Source organism: Geotrypetes seraphini, chromosome 9 (assembly GCF_902459505.1).
Source record: "Geotrypetes seraphini chromosome 9, aGeoSer1.1, whole genome shotgun sequence".
NCBI lineage: Eukaryota > Metazoa > Chordata > Amphibia > Gymnophiona > Dermophiidae > Geotrypetes > Geotrypetes seraphini.
Genome location: NC_047092.1, coordinates 161,039,231 through 161,058,603, shown reverse-complemented (window position 1 = coordinate 161,058,603; position 19,373 = coordinate 161,039,231). Strand labels below are relative to the sequence as shown.

The following is a 19,373-nucleotide window of genomic DNA, read 5'->3' as shown; positions in this document are numbered from 1 at the left end:
TACTTCTTCCTTGGCCTCTGTAATTTTAAATCTTCAGTCAGCCAGCGGCAGCAACGAGGTGAGCCTGCTGTCATTGTCCTGCCCTAGAAGCCTTCATTCTGCAGCATCCCACTTATGTAGGAACAGGAAGTTGTTGCAGAATGAAGGCGTTTGGTGCAGGCCAACAGTAGCGGGCTCACTTCATTGCTATTGCGGACAGCCAAAGATTTCAAATTACAGCGGCCAGGGAAGTTGCAGGTTGGAGAATTGGGAGCTGGAGAGAAAGGTTGTGCCACAGGATCCTGCTGGGGGGGGGGGGGGGTTGGGTTGGGTTTGGGAAGGCAGGGAAGAACAGATGCATGAACTGGGGGGTTAGAAAGTCAGGGAAAGACAGATGCATGGGAAGAGAGGTTGGGAAGGCAGGGAAGGGCAGATGCTGCATCGGCTGAGGAGCTGGGAAGGCAGGAAAGAACAAATATTCATGGGCTGGAGGGTTGGGAAGGCAGTGAAGGACAGATGCTGCACAGGTGGGGGGTTGGGTAAAGAGGAAAAGAAAGATGCTGCATGGGTGGCATAGTGGGAAGGGAGTGTAAAAGAGATGCAGCCAGTGAGGGAGGGAAGAGAAAGGGAGAATGGTTGGACATAGGTGCATGTAGTGGGAGGGAAAGAAAGATGGTTCACATGGGGAAAGGAAGAAAGAGGGAGAATTGATGGGCATGATAGTGGTGGAGAGAAGGGAGGGAGAAAAATTGGATGTTGTGGAGGAGAGGGAAGGGTAGGACAGATGGAAAGGGATGCAAGAGGCAGGAATGTTGGACATGTGATAGAGGGAAGAGAGGAAGAGATACATGGGGCTGGTGGGAAGAGGTAAAAGATGTACAGGAGCCAGAAGATGAGAGAGGGAGAAATGTTGAAATTGGCAGTAGATGGGGTGGGAAAGATATGCCCTTGATCCCACCTCTCTCTCTCTTTTCCCACTCCCTTTGCAACAAGGGAGGGAATGAGAGATAGATAGAGATGGTGAACAGTGAGAGAGAGAGAGAGAGGGAGACATATACATAGGGGTGGAAGAGACAGAGGATGAAATGCAGAAGACAGGAAAGCAGAAAAAAGATAAACTGGAATTGACTTGATGGAAAAATAAATCTCCAGACAACAAAGGTTAAAAATGCATTTTATTTTGAATTTATTGACTGAAATACAATTCATTACCTTTGGGAAATCTGTATAGCAGATGTCTTTGTATTGTGTTCAACAGAAAAGGAAATGCATTTCTGTTTTTCCCCAGTGTTACTTGCTGAGTTTAACTTTTTGGGGTTCCCAGCTCAATTTTTGTCTACTTATTTTTGTTTCTAATTTGTGACCCCTTGCTTTGTATTTGATGAGGGTCAGGCTTAAAATGTTTATTTGAAAAACCTTAGGCCCATAAAATTGTATAAAATCATCTCTCTGCTTTGAACAAGGAGATGTGGGGAAGAAAATTAAGACTGTAGGGATGGTAAGGGGACAGGGATGAAAAATGCATGGATAGTGAGGGAACAGGGAAGAAAAATGTACTTCACTATATGGACAATGAGGGGACAGAGATGAATCTTTGTCCCCACATCACTCTCTTGTTGGAAGGAGCTTCTGTGTTGCTTCAGATCAAGTTGGGCTTAAACGTAGCTTTACAAGTTGGGCTTAAACGTAGCTTTACAAGTTAGGGCTTAAACGTAGCTTTACAAGTTAGGGCTTAAACGTAGCTTTACAAGTTAGGGCTTAAATGTAGCTTTACAAGTTAGGGCTTAAACGTAGCTTCAAAAAAGTGGGCTTTCAGCCTGGATTTGAATACCGCCAGAGAGGAAGCTTGGCGTACTGAGTCCGGCAGGTTGTTCCAGGCATACAGAGCAGCAAGGTATTTGTTGTAGTGAGACCCAGAAACCTACAACAAGTAGAAGGACAGAGTTGGCAGTAGAGAAGAAGGATACCGACAAGAGAAACTTACCCGGTACCTGATGAAAGAAGTTCTCAGGGCAGAGTGTAGGGACAGATAAGAGAGGAGAGATGCTGAGGAGCTGCAGAGTGAATGCACTTGTAGGTCTGTAAGATGATCTGAGCAAAACCTTCCAGATCAGCAAGGTTTATAATGGTTTACAATGGTGCCAAATACCAATTAAGGGCACATGAGAGACCAGAGACTCAAAGAGCTATTAAGTGGAAAACATCTCAGATCCTCAGCTTAGCGCTGGACTGCTATAATGAGTGCATTTATGTAATGGGAAGGATTTCTGAAGGGACAAGGGAGAGAAATGCCTCAAAATCTAGGGACAGTAATTTCTCTTCCATTGCCCAGTACACACACACACAAAAAAAATCAAATTAACACTTTAGCCTCTTTCAGTAAAATAATGCATGGAAATACATTTTATAAAGGTTAATTTAAAAAGATAAGGACATAAGAATAGCTATACTGTAGAGGGATTGGAAGGAGGGAAAGATTCATAAGATTATATTATGTGTATATAAAGAATGAATGGAAGAAATTATATTACAATTAGTGCTATTATTATGGGGGTGGGGTCTGAGGCGGAGCTTGGGCAAGGTCTAGGGTGGAGCTTTTGCCCCCTTCCCTCCAACAAAAAAGTGTTCCGCTGCCTATGGCTTCTATGCAATGAGTTTTGATTATGTAAAAGATGAGGAGAGATGAAGTGCATTGCACAGCAAGAGACTATATGCTAGGTTTACCCCCCACAGAAAAGTTGTTTAACAGGGATGGATTTTGAGCAAAAATTTGTTCACCTGATTAGCTGCTAAGGATGTGTATTTGTTTGAAATGACATGAAAAATATTAACATTTCACAAGTCATTGCATGTTATTATCATACTAAGGGGGGAATTCATAAGGGGTGCTCACTAGATGCCCATTATATTCCTATGGGCGTCTTAGCCCATATGATTAGTATGCAATAAATCAGTGCCCCCTTAATGAATTCTCCCCTAAATGATAAAAAACACAAAGAGGCTTTTTACCAAACTGTGGTAAAAACTGGCCATAGTGTGTCCTTACACAGGTCTTTCCTGTGCACTAAGGCCATTTATATCGTAAGAGTAAAATGGCCAATTTTTTCTATCTTCGGTATTAATGGCCATGAGTTAAGTTTCCCTTTAGGGCATAGTTAGTATATGAGTCCCTACTACCACCAATTTTTTTTAGGTGGTAAGGATTCACGTGCTAGCTAATTGTTACTTGGTTAGCACGCGGCAATGTAACTGCGCAAACAGATTAGTGTAGAGCACGCCCACTCTTTGCCCCTAGTGCTAAAAAAATACAACAGATAGATAGCCAACATGATGAGGGCAGTAAGTTTGTGAGGTTGCTCATGCCTAGAAAATTAATAAGATACGGGAGAAGGGGGTGCGCGTGCGGCAGGGGGGGGTTGGGAAGGAGCGTGGGGTGGAGAAGAGGGCAGGGGAGGGGCTTGCTACATCACTGTGCATCCAAAAAGGTCAAAAGAAGGCCAACATGGTTTAATGGTGAGATGGATGAAGTGGTGAAAGCCAAAACAACTCAAAAAAAGAGTTTCTTTCAGAAAGTGAAATCAGACCCTAATGAATAAAACAGAGATGTGCACGAGCATTCATAAGGTAGAAATTAGAAATTAATAGGGCAGGATAAGAGAGATGTTGAAAAGGAGCTTGCTTTAGAGCAATGGTCTCAAACCCGCGGCCCAGGGGCCGCATGTGGCCTGCCAGGTACTATTTTGAGGCCCACGGTATTATAAAGAATGATTCGATATGGAAAACTTGTACCTTAAGGCCCTGATTCTACAAAGTGCGTCCCGATTTTAGGCAGCTGTAGGCGTCCTACAGCTTTCTAATCAGCCAATTGGGATGCACGTTTTTTAAAAAAATGCTCCCCAGGCAGGCCGCCTATATTAAAGGTGCCTCCGGGAGCCTAGGGAGGCCCTCAAGATGCCCTCAAGCCTAGGCCTCAAGCCTAGGGAGGCCCTCAAGCCTAGGCACCTGGGCCAATCAGGCCTTAGGATTAGTGGGGATGGGCGGACCCGCTATGCCTAAGGCCTGATTGGTCCAGGCTTCTAGAGCCTGGGCCAATCAGGCCTTAGATTAGCGGGGATGGGCCAGGAAGGGGCGAGCCCGTCTCATTTCCTCGAGGCGGGCCTGTCGGCTAGACGGCAGCAAGACCCGTCCAGCCGACCAACATTTAAAGATTAGTTGGGGGAGGGAGATTAGTTGGGGGGGGGGTTCGTCGGGCTATCCGGTAGGAAGAGTTGGGCATCCTCCTGCCAGCGATTACGAGTTGGGGGATTCCGGGGGGTTCCGTCAGGAGGAGTTGGGCATCCTCCTGCCGGCAATTACCAGTTTGGGGGGTGGGGGGGAGGGGGGGTTTGGGGTTCCGACAGGAGGAGTTGGGCATCCTCCTGTCGGCGATTACTAGTTTGGGGGGGAGGGGGGTCCGGGGTTTGGGATTCAGATAGGAGGAGTTGGACATCCTCCTGTCAGCGATTACCAGTTTGGGGAGGAGGGGGGGTTCGGGGTTCCGACAGGAGGAGTTGGGCATCCTCCTGCTGGCGATGGGACAGGCGGCCGCGGCCGCTATACTTATTGCAGCAGGGAGAGATCCCTTGCAGCGATAAGTGTAGCGACTGTGTCTAATTTAACCCGATCCTCTATCCGGCGTCTGTACCATGGACGCCGGTTACAGAATCGGGGTTTAGTGTAGGACCGATTCTGTATAGGACACCTCTCCTGGGCGTCCTATACAGAATCAGGGCCTAAGTGTCTGGCGGTCGTGTCCTGGAACATTGCCCGCCTCACTGCTGTAACCTCATGCAAGCGCTTTCCTGCGTCTGTACGCGATTGTCCTCTCCACTCCACCTCACAATCACGTACAGATGCAGGAAAGCGCTTGCGTGAGCTTACAGCAGTGAGGTGGGCAACGTTCCAGAATGTAAGGTAACCACTGGAGGCAGTGCAGCTCGTGCGTATGTCCAGTGCTGGAGGAGGTGAGAGCTGAAGGTGGCTGTGGACGCGACAACTGGACATTTAAGGCGCAAGTTTTCCATAAAGAATCATTCTTTATAATACCGAGGGCCTCGAAATAGTTGGTCCAAAATATTCTCTTCAAGTTGATACTTTGACAGTTTTTTTCTTTCTGCATGTTGCGCTGCTTTCAGCTGTGTATAGCTGAAATGATCAGACGCAATTAAGGAAAGATTTATAAACTATAGTTTATAAATATTTACTTAATTGCTTCTGATAATTTCAGATTTCAGATAATCCACATTTTGGATTTGTAGGTACTTATCTCATGCACAGATGTCATTTCTTTAATAAGACATTAACTATATTTTCTGCGGACCTCCAAGTACCTACAAATCCAAAATGTGGCCCTGTAAAGGGTTTGAGTTTGAGATCACTGGCTTAACTGCAACCATGACATCCTGTTTGTCTTTGGGAAGCAGAGCTGAGCTTGTGATGTCATAATGCCTCATTCCACCAATAAGAGCCAACCTCATCAGTGATGTCACAATGGCTTGATTGACCTGTTCTCCCCTCTGCCCTCCAACCCAGCCAGCAGATTAACCATTCCCCTTAACTCAGTGGTCTCAAACTCTTTAATAAGACATTAACTATTTTTTTCTGAGGCCCTCCAAGTACCTACAAATCCAAAATGTGGCCCTGCAAAGGGTTTGAGTTTGAGACCACTGCTGTAGAGGTCAGAAATAATATTAAAAACATCTCAAGTACATCTGTAGCAAAAAGTCCATCATGACACAGTTATTCAAAGTTGTTAAATTGCAAGAGGATTGTGAAAAAATTGCAAGAGAACCTTGCAAGCCTGGGAGACTGGGCGTGAAAATGGCAGATGATTATTAATGTGAGGTAAGTGTAAAGTGATGCATGTGGGAAAAAGGAACCTGAACTATAGCTATGTGATAAGAACATAAGAATAGCCTTACCGGGTCAGACCAAGTGGATCGATTTTTCACTCCGTCAAAAATTACAAAGAATAGGGGACACTTGCTGAAGTTACAGGGAAATACTTTTAAAACCAATAGGAGGAAATTTTTTTTCTGCCAGAGAATAGTTAATCGCTGGAACGCATTGCCAGAGGTTGTGGTAAGAGCAGATAGGGCGGCTGGTTTTAAGAAAGGTTTGGACAAGTTCCTGGAGGAAAAGTCCATAGTCTGTTATTGAGAAAGACATGGGGGAAGCCACTGCTTGCCCTGGATTGGTAGCATGGGATATTGCTATTCCTTGGGTTTTGGCCAGGTACTAGTGACTTGGATTGGCCACTGTGAGAACAGGCTGCTGGGCTTGATGGACCATTGGTCTGACCCAGTAAGGATATTCTTATGTTCTTATGAATTATCAAGAAAGAAATGGACAATAAAGATGAGAATGTTAGAATATCTTTGTATTGGTGTCAGGTCAAAAGCGCGCCGGGACAAAGGCGCGCCCGGACAATTGAGCGCAGCGCGGAGGTGCACGCTGCTCAAAATTACTGTTTTTAGGGGCTCCGACGGGGGTTTTTGTTGGGGAACCCCCCCACTTTACTTAATAGACATCGTGCCGCGTTGTGGGGGGTTTGGGGGGTTGTAACCCCCCCATTTTACTGAAAACCTCACTTTTTCCCTGTTTTTAGGGAAAAAGTTAAGTTTACAGTAAAATGTGGAGGGTTACAACCCCCCAAACCCCCCATAACACCGGCGCGGTCTATTAAGTAAAGTGGGGGGGGTTTCCCAACAAAACCCCCCGTCGGAGCCCCTAAAAACAGTAATTTTGAGCGGCACGCGCCTCCGCGCTGTGCTCAATTGTCCGGGCGCGCCTTTGTCTTTCGCGCCGTTGTCTATGAACCCTTTGTATTGATCCATTGTATGGCAGCACCTTGAATGGAGTGCGTAGTTCTGGTCACCACATTTTTAAAAAGATATAGCAGAATTAGAAAAGGTACAGAGAAAGGGGATGATAAAGGGGATAGGATGACTTCCCTATGAGGAAAGGCTAAAGTGGCTAGGACTCTTCAGCTTGGAGATGAGACTCTTCAGCTTGGAGATAAGGGGAGATATGATAGACATGATATGATAAATTGCTGACTGGAGTGGGACAGGTAGATGTGAATTGCTTGTCACTCTTTCCAAAAATACTAGAACTAGGGGATAAGCAATGAAGTAGTAGATTTAAAACCAACCAGAGAAAATATTTCTTCACTCAATGTGTAATTAAACTCTGGAATTCGTTGCCAGAGAATGTGATGAAAAACAGTCAGCCTAGCAGGGTTTAAAAAAGATTTGGATAATTTCCTAAAAGAAAAGTCCATAAGTCGTTATTAAGATAGACTTGGGATGGAGCGGATGAGGGTGGGGGAGCCGAGAAGAGGGCAGGGAAGGGGTGCCCCCAGTCCTGGGTGCCACTCACCCTTGCTACACCGCTGGAAGGAAGGTTCAGGACAGGGGATTGCAGCTTGGAGAAAAAGTGACAGGGAATATGAGAGACGTTTATAGAATTATGACTAGGGTGGAATGATTAAATGGGGAACAAGTTTTCAAATTGTCAACACAAAACAAGAAACTAACGATCAGCAGATTGAGAAGAAAGCATAAACTCTGGAAAGCCATTGTTCATGCCTGGAAATGAACTATGGAAAATGGATCAACTTTTTGAGATCTTCCAGGTGCAGTAAAACCTTCAATTGCGAGTAACGTGGTGTGCGAGTGTTTTGCAAGATGAGCAAAATATTTTATTAAATTTTAACTTGATAAACGAGCAATGCCATACAATATGAGCACGTATACGCGCGGCGCATCATCACAACTGAGCCGAAGACGCTGCAAGGTCTTGCAATTCAAGTATGTACTGTATACGCGCGTCAAAACTGAGCCGATGGCTCTTCCCTCTCTGATGCTGCGAGGTCTTGCAATACAAGTACGTACTACAGTACAGTATTTTCTAGTAAAGTCTATGGGTTGTGGAACGAATCATCTGAGTTTCCATTATTTCTTATGGGGAAATTTGATTTGATATACGAGTGCTTTGGATTACGAGCATGTTTCTGGAACAAATTATGCTTGCAAACCAAGGTTTTATTGCACTTGCGACCAGGACTAGCCTTTGTCAGATTTAGGATGCTGGGTTTACTTTATCTTTATTCTTTTATACCGTCATTACCAAAAGTTCTAGGCGGTTCACATTAAGAAGCCGCTGGACAACCAGCTGAATATATACAGTCAATAAATCCAATCAGTTAGTTCTAAACAAGAATTATCTTAACTCCATTGGTTGCCGATAGAGTCGATAATTCTGTTCAAATTTTCTTGTATTTGTTATAAATCAGTTTCAGGTTTGTTACCAGGTTATCTTGTGTCTCATTTTTCTTTGAGTCACGCCAAAAAGACCATACGTAGAGTGCACTTGTTTTCATATCCCTCCATAAAATCCTGTCGTTATAAGAAGTTCCTTGAGAGAACCCTCTCATTTCAAGCCGCAAAATTGAATGTATGGCTTGGAAAAATTATGTTAGAGGTCTCTTCCTATCTTGATTTTAGAAAATTGTTAAAGACTCAACTCTTTGATAGGCTGGTATCTTAATGCACTGTTCTTCAACCGCCGGTCCACAGACCGGTGCCGGTCCGCAGGAAATTTCTGCCGGTCCCGAAGCTGTGCTCGGGGACAACGGGACAGGCGATCATTTCCTGTCCCTACCTGTTGCACAAAAAAAAAACCTCCCTCCTTCCTTTCCCCCAATCCCCTGCTCTTACCGCCCTGCTGCTGCTGCTAAAGCCGACAGGAAGTCTTCTTTCCGATGTGAATTCTGACGTCGGAGAGGATGTTCTGGACCAGCCAATCGCTGACTGTGGAAGGAGGCACTGGGGGCACTAAAGACAAGGGAAGGATGCACTGGGGCACTAAAGACAGGAAGAGGCACTAAGGACATGGGAAGGAGGCACTGGGGGCACTAAAGACATAGGAAGGAAGCTCTGGGGGCACTAAAGACAGGAAGTGGCACTAAGGACATGGGAAGGAGGCACTGGTGGCACTAAAGACATGGGAAGGATGCACTGGGGGCACTAAAGACAGGAAGGGGCACTAAGGACATAGGAAGGAGGCACTGGGGGCACTAAAGACATAGGAAGGAAGCACTGGGGGCACTAAAGAAAGGAAGGGGCACTAAGGACATGGGAAGGAGGCACTGGGGGCACTAAAGACATGGGAAGGATGCACTGGGGGCACTAAAGACAGGAAGGGGCACTAAGGACATGGGAAGGAGGCACTGGGGGTACTAAGGACATGGGAAGGAGGCACCGGGGACACTAAGGACATAGGAAGGAAAGAGGGAGGGAATAGAAAGGGACAATTCTTGGGCCTGAGTGCAGAAAGAAAGAAATGAAAGACAGACAGAAGGAAACGCAACCAGAGACTCATGAAATCAATCACCAGACAGCAAAGGTAGGAAAAATTATTTTATTTTCAATTTAGTGATCAAAATGTGTCAGTTTTGAGAATTTATATCTGCTGTCTATATTTTGCACTATATTTGTCTATTTTTCTATAGTTACTGAGGTGACCGAGCTCGCAGAGATGGGGCGGAAACGGGATTTTTAAATTTTAGTCCTAGTAGTTTGCTGGTCCACAAAATAATTATTTTATATCTGCCGATCCACAGGTGTAAAAAGGTTGAAAAACACAGTCTTAATGCATTCTGCTTCATTTTTTCAATCAAGATCCTTATAGTCAACTTGATGTATTTTATCTGTTCTATGTATTACTTCTTTCCCTGCCATGCTGGTATTTTCTGCATTATATTGTAAATGCTTTCTGTCTTTATCTGTTTCCAAGTCCATTATTCTAATTTGTATTTTATCTGTATTCCATGTATTAGCTTACCTTGTTGTGAGCCGCCTATAACTTTTTCGGTATGGCAGTATATAAGAATAAAATTATTATTATTAAGTAATGAATTTATCAAAAAGGGTAATTTTAACTAGTTTCCGAAAAAGAACAATAAGATGTGGCCTGGTAAATACATTTACCCAACCAAGATTGCAGTTTACCTGCTTGAAATGCTAAGTTGTATCTATAAAAGTCTTGTAACTACAACTGTTTATCTTGTTCTTAGCAGGCCAAGAGGATTTAGAAGCCTAGCTTTGGAAGACAGAAGACTAAACTTCTCTTCTGCAGAATGACTAGAGCTGAATGCCTGGAACTACCAAGAGTGGAGGAATAACCCACTGGTTAGAAGCCAAGGTTCAGATCCCACTGACACTTCTTTCTGAGGGCGGGCAAGTCACATAACTCTGCATTGCCTTATATTCAAACTAGTAAGTCCTCCAAAGCCAAGGTAAATATTGAAAGTAACTCAGCTGAGAAGGCATAAGTTAAATCTAAATCTAAATTAAAAATGTATAAAGAAAATTTCACTAACCTTTCCTGTATCCGTGTTCCAAAATATGGTTTCATTTTTTATTACCAAATCATATGAACCAATTGAGCCATTATATTGTCCGATCTTCACAAAATTGATTTTTCCATCATAAACCTGCCAGTTTAATATATCATAATATCCAGCCACATCTCCGTGCTCATCAAAAGTCATATATTCATCCGCAAAAGTTTTAAACTTAACATGCTTCAGGTAATACATTAACTAAAAATTAACACAAAACAAAAATTATATCATGTAGATTTGGATCCTGAATATAATTTCAAATTCCAAAATGACAAGCTCCAAGTATTGTTTTGATCTGAAGAAGGGTTACCTTTGAAAGCTCATCATAAAATGCATTGAGTTAGGCCAATTAAAAAAAAAAGGTATTATCTTATTTTATTTAATTCTGTTTCTATCCCGTTGTCCCCCAAGAGCTCAGAATGGGTTACAGGTTTAAAATACATAATTTCTGTACAAGTTTACGATTCATGTTTTTATCCTAACTTGATACATACTAGGGTCTAATATTAATATGCATAATATACAGTTTACTGGTTACAATTTGCCAAAGTTAAACTTACGCTGCAAGGTTTTCAGTACAAGTTATATCCTAATTTGACAAACATAAAGTTACAGTGTATGATACAAGTTATCCTTATGTGACACATACTGGTTCTGGTATCAATATATATTTCTTTGTAGTCTATTGGTCAAGGATAGGGGTTTAGGCGACGAGGTATGTTTTTATTGCTTTTCTAAAATTGAGAAGTGGGGTGGGGTGGGGTTTGGGGGAGCATTCGATGGCAGGAAGGAGTGAGCATCCCTCCTGCCAATTTTTTCTCGCACAAGGGGGGAGTCGGCATGGCAGGAGGGAGTGGGCATCACTCCTACTGATTATTACTGGCATGGTGGGGGAGTCAGGTCCTAGTGTCGTTCATCGAGGGGACATCGGGGAGGGCCGTCTTTGGTGAAGTGGGTTCTTTTTTTCTTTAAATGAGACATATATTGTATATGGGTAATGCACACAGAGCATCTGTGCCCATAAAAAAAAAAAAAAGGGGGGCTAAACTATTGAGTAAGACAGGTAAGTGACTGGTCTTGACCTGTCACTTTTTTGAATCACAAAAACCCATTACGTTTTTTTCTGCATTGCTAAAGCAATGTTAGTGCATCAATCGCTCGTCTAGTTTACATGGCGTGGTTTTTTAAAATTCTTTATTGATTTGAATAGCCGGATTGGAAAATGGGCGATTGAGGAGAAAAACATGCGGTGAGCCATTTTGCGCATCGGGTTGGCAAATGCGATTGTCGCTAAAGCAGTCAAAACTGGTTTAGCGACGATCACTGACTTTTATGCATCTAGCGCTCTCAGATGAGAAAAAGTGTCTAAATAGCAGAATTAATAGGGTAAATTCTAAATAATAAGTAACAAAAGGATTTCCTGTCCAATATGTAAATTGCAGCTTAGCATTTGAGATGTTGAGAAAGTAATTCTACAAAGTCTTTTTCACTCAAAAATGGCAACATCCTATATAATAAAACCCTAGCCGCGCATGCGCACTCTTAACTGCGTGCTTTCATGATCCATAGGTCTGTGGCCGCAGGAGTGCGCATGCACAAGTTCCCAGCCTTACTTCTTCCCAGCACCTACCTACACTCACCGACAGGACTGGCCGCCAGCACTGGACTCCCTGCTCTCCACAATATTCGGCTCCTCTCACCAGCTGCACTAGCTTCGGAGAAGGCTTTCAATACTGGCGGGGATCGAGAGGAGCCACGGCGACACCTCGCAGGGCGGGAAGGGAAGTGCCAACAAAACACTCCAGCCACTACATTCTTCGCGGTCCCGACTCCAAATCTGCCGATTCCAGCAGCGTGTGCAGCACTCTACACACGCTGCTTCTGGGCCTTCTACTGCTCTGATTTGCTCTGCCGCATCTCTGATGATGTCATCAGGGATGTGCTAGAGTAAATCAGGGCAGTAGAAGGCCCCAAAGCAGTGTGTGTAGAGTGCTGCACACGCTGCTGGAATCGGCAGGTTTGTCGGGACCGTGTGAAGGGAATGGGGGGTAAGAGAAACGCTACTGCTGCACAGGGAAGTGGTGTGGGGAGAGGAAATGCTGCTGCAGGGAAGTGGGGGGGGGGGATCGAAATGCTGCTGTACATGGAAGTAGGGTGGGGGAAATGCTGCTGCACAGGGACATGGAGGGGGAGGGAATGCTGCTGTGGCTGCTGCACAGGGAAGTGGGGTGGAAACAAAGACAGACAGCGGGAGGAAGGCAGACAGAAAGAAAAAAAGAAAGACACAGGGGCAGGGAGAGGCACAGAAAGACAGACAAAGGGGGCCAAGGAGGGAGACAGACAGAAACAAAGACAGCGAGAGGGAGAGAGAGAGACAGAAATAAAGAAAGACAGACAGACATATATTCTAGCACCCATTAATGTAACGGGCTAAAATACTAGTATGCGCATAAAAGATCATTTATTAAATACAAAGGCTGCAAATGTGCATGGCTTGTTATGAAGATATATGCCCCCCCCCCCCCCCCATTATATCAAGCTGCACTGCTGAGAAGCATAAGCTAAATGCCAAGCTGTCCATAGAAATAGAATGGGTGGCTTGGCATTTAGCTCGTACTGCTATGCAGCTTGATGAAATAGAGGGGAGGGTATGTACTTTACCAGGAGACATAGCTGGGAGTGTGGTCTGGCAAAGTGACAGCAGAGTTCATAAATGCATGTGCTGCTCACAAAATACTCTAAGCAATGTGCATACTTGCAAACTTTGCACAGAAACACTTGCATTTGCTCAAAAGCAGGTGTAAATGTTCACACCTGCATTGAAGGCATAATTTTAAGTTTCAATTTTTATTTAAAATATGATTGATCGTTTCATCAAAATTCTAAGCGATTAACATAATTTAAAAAATATATACAATATTCAAGGGGAACCAACTGGCAGACTCACAAAAGATGTGCAGGACTTACAGCGCCCAATGGGAGAGGAGGGTAAGAATACAATAATGGATAGGATAGAAAGACAGTAAAGGGAAAAACATCAGGATGGGTAAGCAGAGAAGAAGCAAAAGTAAAGAGAGAGAGAGAGAGAGAGAGAGAAATAGATGAAAGATGAAATGACAGGAAACACAAGAAGGGAAGCAGCTCTGCAGAAAAGCGAAGAGGCGAGTATGCAATTGAGATCCTGACTTATAAAGCTTAAAGGAACAAACAAACCAAAACTGCAGATGTGTACAACGAAGTAGGCAAAATTTATTGTGACAACCAAAATATATATTAAAACCTTTTTACCAAACAAGGGACCCAACATGGTCCATTTCGGACAACCTTCATCAGGGGTCCATGGTAGAAAAAGGAAAAAACATGTGTCACAAAAAATGTTGAAAAATACAGTAAAACCAAACAAATAAAGTGTCACGCCGAGAGTCACTAAATGTAGTGGGAATCTCGCTAAAGTGGGAATCACTTTAGCGAGATTCCCACTACATTTAGTGACTCTCGGCGCGACACTTTATTTGTTTGTTTTACTGTATTTTTCAACATTTTTTGTGACACATGTTTTTTTCCTTTTTCTACCATGGATCCCTGATGAAGGTTGTCCAAAACACGGACCGTGTTGGGTCTCTTGTTTGGTAAAAAGGTTTTAATATATATTTTGGTTGTCACAATAAATTTTGCCTACTTCGTTGTACACATCTGCAGTTTTGGTTTGTTTGTTCCTGATTGGTTTTCTCACTGCAGACAAGGTTGAACCCCTCTTTCTTTTGGTTAAAAAGCTTAAAGATCAGAGGCATCTCTAAAAAGAAAACATTTTAGATTACTTTTGAATCTATCTAGAAATCGCTCTTCTCTTAAATGATTAGGATGAGAGTTCCGGGTTTGTGGAGCCGTGACAGAAAAAATGCATTGCCGACGGGTATTGATAATTTTAAGGGAGGGGACTGTCAATAGATGTTGATTATTGGATCTCAGTAATCTGGTGGCGGCATGCAGGATAAGAAGTCTGTCGATTAATACAGAGGCCTTTGAAAGAAGTGTTTTGAAAGTTAGCAAACATATTTTATAAGTTATTTGGTGAGCGACCGGAAGCCAAAGGGCTTTCTTTAAGCGAGGCGAAACATGATCAAATTTCTTGGCTTTCTTTATAAGTTTAATGGATGCATTTTCAATGATCTGCAAAGCCTTTGACAGTGTTCCACACAGACGTCTAATGCATAAACTGAGTGCCCTTGGGATGTGTCCCAAAGTGATGGGCTGGGTCAAGAACTGGTTGAGTGGAAGGCAATCAGGGAAGGGTAGTGATCAAAGGAGATCGCTCTCAGGAAAGGGATGTTACCAGCGGTGTGACTCAAGGTTCTGTTCTTGGGCCTGTTCTTTCTAATGTTTTAATAAACGATATTGCTGAAGGGTTGTCGGGTAAGATTTGCCTCTTTGCGGATGATACCAAAATCTGCAATAGAGTAGACATGCCAGATGGTGTGAATAACATGAAGAAAGATCTAGCAAAGCTTGAAGAATGGTGTGAAATTTGGCAGCTAAAATTGAATGCTAGGAAATGCAAGGTCTTGCATTTGGGCTGCAAAAACCCGAGGGAACAATACAGTTTAGGGGGTGAAGAACTTATATGGATGACAGAAGAGCGGGACTTGGGTGTATTGTATATGATGATCTTAAGGTGGCCAAACAGGTTGTAAAGGTGACGGTGAAAGATAGAAAGATACTAGGTTGCATAGGGAGAGGTATGGACAGTAGGAAAAAGGAGGTATTGATGCCCCTGTATAAGACTTTGGTGAGACCTCATTTAGAATATTGTGTACAATTCTGGAAGCCGCACCTTCAAAAAGATATAAAAAGGATGCAGTCGGTCCAGAGGAAGGCTACTAAAATGATGTGTGGTCTTCATTATAAGGTGTATAAGGTCAGACTTAAAGATCTCAATCTTTAGAGTAAAGGCGGGAGAGGGGAGATATGAGAGGGCATAGGATGAAGTTAAGAGGTGATAGGCGCCGGAGTAATCTAAGGAAATACTTTTTTACGGAAAGGGTGGTAGATGTGTGGAACAGTCTCCCAGAAGAGGTAATGGAGAGAGACTGTGTAGGAACCGCTGCCCGTGGCCTTTTGAAGACTGCGAGTTCAGCTGCACTGAATAATGAAGAAGGAAGGAGAAGGTGCTACTTGGACTTCTGGAGCTGGGGGGGTGGGGGACATAGGAGGGCAGAGGCAGGGAGGGGACAGGGCCATGGAGGGACACATCCAGGGGGCCCAGTGTGCTTGGGTGCCTAGGGCCCACTGAATAATTAATCCTGCCCTGCTGAATGTTGCCCATACCTGGATATTGTCCTTCTTGAGAGCAAAACGAAAACAATGTACAGAAGTCACACGATCAGCTCCAACAAGTGGCTTACACCAGTTTTTCTCAAGTCGGTCCTGGAGTACCCCCTTGCCAGTCAGGTTTTCAGGATATCCACAATGAATATGCATAAACTTGATTTGCATACACTGCCTCCATTATATGCAAATTCATTTCATGCATATTCATTGTGGATATCCTGAAAACCTGACTGACAAGGGCGTACTCCAGGACTGAGTTGAGAAACACTGGCTTACACCCTGCTATTCAACACCAGGATATAACTTTAAATGCTGGCCATGGTACTTAAATATCGGGGATGCCAGTATTGAAGACAGGATATGTACAGCAGCATAGGAGCAGCTGGGCTCAATGTGCCGGCACTTCTATTTGGCATGAAACTTGCTTTAATCAGCATTGTCAAGTGATTGCTGCACATATCACAATCTTATCATGTTGCACAGGGCTACATGGGGACAATGTGTCTTCTGATCTCCTGACGAAGCTTTAGGGCGAAACGGGCCCTGTTGGGATCAGTGACCAAAGATTAATGATCACAAGAGATCAATCATCAGAAGCTAAGTTCCTTTTATGATTTTTCAATTAATTAATTGTTATATAGTTGATATATGGGGGAGGTGGTAGACCAATGATTGACAGAATATCCCACTGAATTGATTAGCGTAAGCTGCTCTATTGTGAGCTGGGAAAAGGAGTCAGAGGTCTTCCACATTTCCAAAATTATTATAATACTATCTTTCAGCCAAAGTATGGGATGTTTATGCATACTTTTTTTGATGTTCCGGAGAGTGTTTTGAAAAGTTTGTTGAAGAACTGTTTTTTTGAATATTATGTGAATTTATATGCCCACTCCACTATTTTGGTGTTTGGCTTAAATATCATGTTGAAGTTGATGGTTCTCTTGAGGTGGTTACAGATAGAACCACTCTTTTGTTGACTCTAGCCTTGGAAAGCGATAGGGAATATGGTTTACGTCTATATTTCCGTCATATAAATGACAAATGTTTGGGCCCAAATGTTAGAATTTTTCCAGATTTAGCTCTGAAAACCCAGAGGCGTAGAAAGGAGTTCTTGGCCTTGCGGCCTAGAATCCTGGCCCTTGGGACTACTTTTTTGTTAAAATTTCCAGCAAAATGTTTTATTTCTTATCAAAATAAAAATTTTCTCTTTTTTGAGCCTAAACAGCTATTAGGTTTCTTAGTCCATTGATGAATGACCTGTCTATCGGCTGTAGGGTGGATATAAATTGCCGTTACTCTAATTTTTAATATTTTGTTCAGTTTATTGAAATGTATTTCCTTTCTTGAATCCAAAATTTGTGGATTAAATAGCTGATTGTATTTCTAATATACACTTTGGTGTATTTATATGTTAATTTTTTCCTTTTTGTATATTCCGATCCTTCTTCAAGATTGTTAAGCTTGATGAAAAATATAAAAGGGTATATATATATATATATACTAGTGTTTAAGCCCGTTACATTAACGGGTGCTAGAATATATGGTTGTCTGTCTTTCTTTCTTTATGTCTCTCTCCCTGCTCCTGTTTCTTTCTTCCTTTCTTTCTGTCTTTCTCCCTCCTGCAATTTTTTTCTCTCTCTCCCTGGCACCCTTTGCCTGTCTGTCTTTATTTCTGTGTCTCTCTGGTCCCCTGTCTGTCTTTATTTCTGTCTGTCTCTCTCCCTAGCCTCCTTTGTCTGTCTGTATTTCTTTCTGTGTCTCCCCCCCCCCCCCCCCACTTTCCTTTGCAGAAGCAGCAGTGCTATTTCCCTTCCCCTCCAGATCCCTGTGAAGTAGTAGCAGCATTTCCCCCCACCCACCCCCCATTCCCTTCTCTCCCCCCCCCCACTTTCCTTTGCAGAAGCAGCAGCGGTATTTCTCTTTCCCTCCAGGTCCTTGCTGAAGCAGTAGCAGCATTTTCCCCCACCCCCCATTCCCTTCTCTCCCCCCCACTTTATTTTGCAGAAGCAGCTGTGATATTTCCCTTCCCCTCCAGATCTCTGAGAAGTAGTAGCAGCATTTCCCCCCACCCACCCCCCCATTCCCTTCTCTCCCCCCCCACTTTCCTTTGCAGAAGCAGCAGCGGTATTTCTCTTTCCCTCCAGGTCCTTGCTGAAGCAGTAGCAGCATTTTCCCCCCCCCCCCCATTCCCTTCTCTCCCCCCCCACTTTATTTTGCAGAAGCAGCTGTGATATTTCCCTTCCCCTCCAGATCTCTGAGAAGTAGTAGCAGCATTTTCCCCCACCCACCCCCCATTCCCTTCTCTCCCCTACCACCACTTTCCTTTGCAGAAGCAGCAGCGGTTTTCCCTTCCCCTCCAGGTCCCTGCTGAGTAGTAGAAACATTTTCCCCCACCCCCCATTCCCTTCTTACCTTGAGCTGCCCTGCTCCGTTCGGCCCCTCCCCCTTCCCTTCCCGTGTGCTGGCCTGCTGCGGCTGAAGGTTTTTTTCGGCGACTCCTCCTGTTAAAACTCCCCCCCCTCCCGCAACCGCTCCTGTTCAAAGTGGCCTGCTGAGGTTCGCGGCCGCTGTAACGAACCTCGCAGGCCGCTCTCCAACTCGGTAGCATGTTCCCTCTGACGCGATTGCGTCAGAGGGAACGTGCTACCATGTGGAGAGCGGCCTGCGAGGTTCGTTACAGCGGCCGCGAACCTCAGCAGGCCGCTTTGAACAGGAGCGGTAGCGGCTGTTGCAGGAGGATTGGGGGGGGGGGAATTCGTGAGCGGCGGCAGGACCATGAGGCGGGATTGAGTTTTTCGGCTTCCCCTATCTGGGGAAACCGCCGTGCCGAACTGAGCTGCGCGTGGGGCCGTAGTAAGCGCGGGGCATGCTGCAGTCTTGGCGGCCACGGACATACGGATCACGGAAGCACGCCGATAAGACTGCGCATGCGCCGCCTACGGTTTTATTATATAGATTAAAAAAAAGAAGTTGATGGTTCCATTAAAATTTCTTCTCTCTCCACTGTTTATTAGTAAGCTGTGTATTTGTTACTAGAATACCATTTTCCACTGACGCACATATGTACATAAGAAGGAAACAATAAGGTGAATTGTTTATTGCTTTGAGGCTATACTTAAATTCATCATATCAATAGCTGCCGTTTTATGTGTGTCTATATGTGTACACAGTACTCTCCTGAAATTCGTGGGGGTTCCATTCCAGGAACTCCCGCGAATTTCAAAAAACCGCGAATACGGTTTAGTAGCGGATCGAAGGCAGGAGAGGCAGGAGAGGGCAGCCGGGGCGCCAGCGGGTGCTGAGAATCGGGTTCGTATTTTCCGATCGCCTCTCCCTGGTACTAAAGTCAGGCTACACCAATCAGGAGCTGCTTTGACAAGCTATTTGGTGTGTCAAAGCAGCTCTTGATTGGTGTAGCCTGACTTTAGTACCAGGGAGAGGTGGTCGAAAAATACCGCGAAAGACTGAGTCCGCGATTCACAAACCGCAAATTTGCGGGGGGAATACTGTGGGCTCCTTTTATCAAGCCGCGCTAGCGGGGTTAACGCGTGCGTCATTTCATCACGCGTTAACCCCCTGCGCTGGCCTAAAAACTACCGCCTGCTCAAGGGAGGCGTTA

At 44.3% G+C, this 19,373-nt stretch overlaps 1 protein-coding gene across 2 annotated transcripts in view; it reads right to left on the bottom strand.

Annotated features, from left to right (window-relative positions):
* LOC117366407 (vomeronasal type-2 receptor 1-like) overlaps positions 1-19,373 on the bottom strand; it is a 53,612-nt gene that overhangs the window by 8,738 nt on the left and 25,501 nt on the right. The window contains exon 4 of one of the 2 annotated variants that reach the window (XM_033957750.1): positions 10,403-10,624. The exons of the other annotated variant lie outside the window; for it this stretch is intronic. Within the exon in view, the coding sequence (XP_033813641.1) occupies positions 10,403-10,624 (222 nt within the window). The remainder of the gene's footprint in view (positions 1-10,402; positions 10,625-19,373) is intronic. 2 annotated transcript variants of the gene reach the window in all.